This window comes from Cryptotermes secundus, unplaced genomic scaffold (genome assembly GCF_002891405.2).
Source record: "Cryptotermes secundus unplaced genomic scaffold, Csec_1.0 scaffold641, whole genome shotgun sequence".
In the NCBI taxonomy this organism is placed as follows: Eukaryota; Metazoa; Arthropoda; class Insecta; order Blattodea; family Kalotermitidae; genus Cryptotermes; species Cryptotermes secundus.
Window position 1 is genome coordinate 288,844 of NW_019720713.1, and position 6,587 is coordinate 295,430.

At 39.3% G+C, this 6,587-nt stretch overlaps 2 protein-coding genes across 2 annotated transcripts in view; one reads left to right on the forward strand and one right to left on the reverse strand.

The window, feature by feature from the left end:
- The window catches only part of LOC111871894 (methionine--tRNA ligase, cytoplasmic), a 29,836-nt gene extending 25,361 nt beyond the window's left edge, over window positions 1–4,475 (forward strand). The window contains exons 15-18 of the mRNA XM_023865281.2: window positions 2,099–2,101; window positions 3,010–3,210; window positions 3,586–3,795; window positions 4,428–4,475. Of these exons, the coding sequence (XP_023721049.1) occupies window positions 2,099–2,101; window positions 3,010–3,210; window positions 3,586–3,795; window positions 4,428–4,475 (462 nt within the window). The remainder of the gene's footprint in view (window positions 1–2,098; window positions 2,102–3,009; window positions 3,211–3,585; window positions 3,796–4,427) is intronic.
- Window positions 4,476–4,892: 417 nt separating this feature from the next.
- On the reverse strand, window positions 4,893–5,447 carry LOC111871900 (piggyBac transposable element-derived protein 4-like). Its single transcript, XM_023865294.1, has one exon. The coding sequence runs from the start codon at window positions 5,445–5,447 to the stop codon at window positions 4,893–4,895; it is 555 nt and encodes a 184-aa protein (XP_023721062.1).
- Between the last annotated feature and the right edge of the window lie 1,140 nt (window positions 5,448–6,587).

Below are 6,587 nucleotides of genomic sequence, written 5' to 3' on the forward strand. Positions count from 1 at the left end.
TGTTGATGAACTCGTTTTATTCTTTGGAAGAATACTTTGATTGTAAATTTGACTCCAATAATCAACTGTGATTATGGTATTGAATGTCTTATATTGTTATTTATATTATTATTTCTATGTAGTGTTATTTGTATTATCAATGACTAATTCCTTATCCTATATGTAGTGGATTTATGGAATGTAAATAAATGATGATGATGATGGGTTGATATAATAAGACTAAGACATGTGATTGTTTTTCAGAGTGATGTAATGATAGTGATATATTGGTGCTTCAGTGAAGTCTTGGACATGTGTTAAGTAAATATTAATTTAAATTAATAGCTGATGTCATTATATGTGGGGAACATGGTTTTGGTCATATTTGTTGGCAGTTTCAGAAAGACTGACCAATTCTGACAAAGTGTTAAACATTTTGTCTTATTAACCTTTATTGGACGAACGTCATCATATGATGTCGCAGATTCCACGCGTGTAAGGTTTTTTTTAATATTATATTAAAAATATAAATTGTTGTTCTATTTACATGATTTTTGGTCACCACCTTTATAAGGAGACAGCCTTCGTTCCTGCATGATCTAATGTAATCTAGGGACGTCATATGACGTTAAAAGTAAGGACAAATTGAAGAACGACATCATATGATGTCGCGCATTCCACGCGTGTAAAGATTTTTTTAAAATTAAATTTAAAATATAAATTGTTCTTCTATTTACATAATTTTTGGTCACAACCTTTATAAGGTGACAGCCTTCCCTCCTGCGTGATCTAATGTAATCTACCGACGTCATATGGCCGAACGACCTCATATGATTTCGCGCATTGCACGCGTGTAAAGATTTTTTTTAAATTAAATTTAAAATTAAATTTTTGCTCTACTTACGTGATATATGTTCACCATCTTCATGAGGAAACAGCCTTCCCTCCTGCGTCATCTATGGTAATGTGGCCTTCGTATGGTACTGCCGAAAACATTCCGAAATGCAGAGTCCGACGTCGCAGCTCACGCACTTCGTACGAACGCTAGACCGCTTCCCACGCGAAGAGCACACACGACACCTCAGTTGCGATTTAGAGGAAGCAGGCCAGTGATGTCGAGCTGCAGTGATATTTATCCCCGCAGCTACACCGGAATAATTATTCACACCTCTCTAGCCACACTGATCTGGCGGTCCCCAAGTTGCCGACGAAGGTGATGACCCTTCGTCCGCGGAATCAGAACTCCAACTTTGCTCGCCCCTCTCAGAATCGGTTCAATAGCAGTCCGAATCTGTGTCATTGAACAGCTGTTTCTCAATTTCAGTATCTTCCATACGACGACGTCATGTATACGGCTCTCTAGCATGAATCTCTGTGCTTAGACCACGATAAGAAGCTATAAATCTTAACGTCGAGCCCACACATACAAAAATCTCATTCACGACTTGGCTGAATCCAATATCTACTTCATGATGTCATGGGTGGCTAAACTTATATTGCGATGTTTCAAAATCATTACAAACACAATGGTTTGACTGCAATGAATGAACGAATGACTGATCTGGCAACACCATATTCCAAGAATTAACTCCCATATCTTTTTAAAACATTACACAGAGAGTGATTTCAGACGCATACAGTCGTGCATACCGAAATGTCCCATACGATAAATAAGCGTCAACAAGAGACATCATTGAATGTGAAGTCACCACAAGGACCTACACTGCTAAAACGCATGGTGCAGAAAATGTATTACACTGCTAGAACGCATGGTGCAGAAAATGTATGAATTTCGGGAAATTTTTTTTTTGGGAATCAGTGTAAAAAATTTTTACAGATATTAAAATCTGTAAATTAGAATATCTGATTCTATATTCTCTCTACATTAAAGGAGCGTTCATTTTGTTCGTTTATCATAAAAAATGTAGAAATCACACCATTTTTAGAAACATGCTTACAATTTCATTGCCCTAGAAGGGCGGGCATTTAAATAAACTCCGTCCAGCTGCCCCTACCGGAAATTAAATGGCCCGTCCGATAAAGGTTAATATGTTAATAGCTGTACAGATAATACATGTTTTTGTTTTTCATTTATGCTTTCAATTTGGATATGGAATAGCATGTAAGTTGGATATAGTTTTGTATTGAAGCTGATACTGCTTGCAAGATAGGAGTTTTTTTGAGGGAGGGCACTTGAATTTTGTAAATTGTGGTACCAGTAGACATTAATTCGGACTTACACAGTTCTGAAAGTGAGCCTTGCTGAAAACATAGATTTATTTATTCAGATCATCACTTTGCAACATACCTGCAATGCTAATACAGACTTGCTATATGTTATCATACATACTACTATAATGTTCTAATGAAACACATAGCCATGGTTAACTGTTAGGATTTGCAGTTCTCACAACACTGATTATGAAGAGTTCTATCTTGTGGATTATAACTCCATGTAGTCAATTTAAAGTCAACTGATATTTCAGAGGAACATTTCATGTTCATCCTCAGGGTCGACAAATAAGCCAAGCAAGAAACCAGCATGAAGCAGGCGTCTAGTTTCTTCCTCTGCTTATTCTTGGACCCTGAGGATGGGTGTGATGCTCTCCAAAATGTTGACTGACTTTCAGTGGACTACCCAGGGTTATATCTAAGAAGAGAGAACTCGTCATTGTCAGTATTGTTTGTTTTGGTACTGTATGCATATTCAGACTTGTGACAGACTAGAAATTACAAGAGGTGCTCAGTTTGTATCTTGACTGGGACACTGGCTGTCCTGACAGGATTTTCATAGTTCCTTGCAGTCCCTAGAGACCAGTTCTGGGATAGTACCTCAAATGGGCCATGACTGCTTCCTCCAAAAAAAATTTCCAATTTGTCATCCTACCATTCAACATTAATCCAGTTTAGCTGCTGATGGCATCATAAAAAAAAGACTGGATGTATTGTGTGATTTATAGATACTGTACGGGCTACTTGGTGATTGGTGATGTCATATTTTATACTGCATATAATTACTATAATTTTTAGCCTTCTCCACTCTTCAGCAAGATTGAACCATCTAGAGTGGATCAGCTTAAGAAGCAGTTTTCTGGGCGACAGAAATCACAATCACCAGAAGTAAATACTACTAGTTCTAAACCTGCTACTTCTACAGTGAATGTGGTCACCACTCAAGTCCAAGGAGATCCATCTGTAATTGCCAAGTTATCAGCCGCCGTTGCTCAGCAGGTAAATGTGGAAGCAGAGTGTAAGACTTCTTTAAGGTTTTTGTGTGTCTGTGTTTATGAGAAGTCACAGCAGTAGCAGCAATCACTTTTTCTTGATGCTTATGAAATGAAATTAAATTAAATTAAAGCTCTAGCTGACCTGTCCAAATTAGGTAATGTGAACTTTGGACATTTAGAAGAATATGTTGCTGATGCTCCTTCAGTTTAATGCCTTAAAGATGCTTGCATTAGGAAGAATAAAACAAGTAAAAGGTGAGAGTAAATTGTAAGAAAATTACACAGTTCCCATGAGGAAGAAGGCAGGAAATGCATTCTGTATCTTGTTTATTCATTAAGTGTTCATTAGGACACAGTACGATAGGCTTTGTATTCACAGGCAGATCTGGTACGCAAGCTTAAAGGAAGTGGAGCGGCTCCTTCTATCTGGCAGCCTCATGTTGCAGTGCTGCTGGAGTTGAAACGGCACTTAGCATCTGCTCAGAGTATTAACGGTAATGTGAATGAAGCCAGTACTGCCACCTTGAATGGTTTGCAGGTGCCTAATCCTGCCGAAGTGGCACGACTTGAGGCAGGGATTGCAAAACAGGTGTGTATGCCTGGGATGTCATCTGGAGTTGAGCAGGGTTTTTTAAGAGACGTGTGGTTCAGAAGTGACTGTAGGTTGGGGGAGGGGTTGCAAGCCCAGTCTGAACATGACAGCTGTTGTGGGAAATGGTCATGCATAGGAGCTTGTATCATCCAACAGCTGTTTATTGGGTTCTTCATGTTATTTTTGTTACTTCTATGGGGTGTTGTTCTTGCGGAATCAGTCTTTCGGCTTGTGGGTTGAGGTGGAAACTTTACAACTCTGGAAGAACCTGTTTAAGCTGAAATCCTTTCTCACTCTCTTTCTTGTTTATAATTTCTTCTTCCAGAAATTCTACATCTCTTGCCTTAACTATTTGAGATGGATTGAGGGGATCTGATAACCGATAAGCTTTACTTTCCTCACTATATCCCATAAAAATGTATTCCTTGCTCACAGCATCCAATTTTTGGCATTTCTCTGATGGTACATGAGCATAAGCTGGACATCCGAAAATGTTTATGTGGGAGAGATCAGTCTTTTCTCCTGTCCATATTTCTTCAGGCAATTGGTTCTTTGGTTTCTTGTGAGGTGATCTGTTCAAAAGATATATGGCTTTTTGTGCTGCTTCAGCCCACAATCTTTTGTTGCAGCCGGAATCATACAACATACATCTTGTTTTTCCAGAAAACTGCAATTAGCTCGTTCGGCAGTTCCATTTTGTTGTGGATTATATGGCACAGAGAATTCCCTTTTAACTCCCTTTTGTTTTAACATGTCATTGAATAATTTGCCACAAGATTCACCACCATTATCGAAACGAACAGATCTTATAGTCAATCCAGTTTCTGTCTCAACCATTTTCATAAATTCTTTAACCTTTCAGCGCCGGAAGGCATTTAAATCACTACTCAGCCCCAATGGCGGTGGCTGTTTAACTAATTAAATCGGAAAGTGCAGCACTTAACTTAAAGCGTAATAAACAGGGAAAAACTGGAGTTTTGTTTTTCAGATTTTCACACAACGTCCAGAGAAGTATATAGAATTAGAGTATTGATCCACACTACTTAAAAATTATTTTTGGGCCACTAAGCGTATAATAATTATGAACAATAGTATCATATTACCTTAAAATTCTGCTGGGTGTGGTAGTCGCGGAAACACTCAATGCAGAGGCCCATGCTGCACGCATCACACCAATACACTGTGTCCCTTCTCCTTCCGCGCTTTTGACACACAACGCACTTTCTGTGTGGTCTAGATTTCTTCACCGTTGGAGGAATCTTGCTGATAAAATGTCGTTCTGTTAGACGGGCCACTGTGTTGTCTGATGGATGTGAACCCAGCACTTTATGTTCCACAGCACTCACATATTTCACGAACAGGCCCTCAATCAACTGAATTATGAATGTTAATTGCTGAATTCGTTTGCCAGTGTTACTCCTGTACACTATCATTGAATTCAGAATTGAGGCGTTTAGGAGCCTGCGAAACAGCTTCATGTACCACTTATTCATACGCTTCCTCTCGATCAAATAAGAGTGAAGCAGCTGGTCCTTCAAATCGACCCCTCCCATTGACTTATCGTGGTCCAATACTGAAAGTGGTTTCACCACCTCCTTGCCTCTAACTGTAACAGTCCTGGTGTCATGACTGTGATAGGTGGAGATCATGGCGACTATTTTTTTGTTGAACCACTTTGTGATAGAAATGGGTCCAGAATGTTGTGCCACGATTTCACCTGTTTTTAGTTTAGTTTTTTTTTTTTTTTCATTTTTGGAGGCACGTTCTTGCGATTCAATTTCAGAGTGCCAACGCTGTTGGTCTTGTGCGTTATCTTCTGTAGCCTGGCTAGAGTTGGAGAATTGTAAAAATTATCCATCCACAGAGTCCGACCTTGATTCAGGAGAGGTTGTACCAGTTTCAGGACAATGGCTGAAGTTTTGTTGGTGTCTGCTGTGATCAAGGGGGAGTCAAGTTCTCTATCCTTTCCTCTATATACGATAAATGACCATAAATACCCCGTGGTGGAGTCACACAACTCCTAAGTTTTAATTCCAAATTTGGCTGCCTTCAGAGGGAGGTACTGTTTGAAAGACAGACGGCGTTTCCAAAGTGTCATAGATTCGTCAACCGAAATGTCGTGGTTTGGGAGACAGATCCTGAAATTTCTTATTGAGATGGAAAATTACTGGGTAAATTTTGAAAAGTTTTTTTGGTCCTTCAAAAGTGCTGATGTTTTCATTGTTGGCAAAATGCAAATATTTACATATTAGCTCCAGTCTGTCTCACGTTATAATGTCTCTAAATCCCGGTGTTGAAATTACTCTTTTTGTTGTAAAATACGACTGAAGAGTTGGTTTCTGTACGATGCCCATGAGCATGAACAAACCCAAGACAACATAAATCTCTCCCTCTGTCACGGGTTTCCATGGCTCATTTTCATCGCTGCCCTCATTTCCAACAGCATCAATAAAGGCACGATCATCTAACTCATTTTCAGTGTCAAAATCCGAATCTGACAGACTTTGTTCGGAATCACTTTCAAGGAAACACTGTAAGTCCTCGTCACTCAACACAGCTGAACGTCTGTTGCTTGTCCCAGCCATCCCTGCTACATGCAAACTGCATTAGCTATTTGTGGAACAAAGGGAACCTTAAGGAATGCAAACAAGGCATTTGTTTATCATATCCAACAGCAGTCATATCAGAGGTCAATGTCACATATCTTTCGTGTCATTAGGTTCTACACGTGGTTTCTCATTCTGTTCAAGAGGCAGCACTCGTCACTGGCTGACTGGAAATCGATTTTG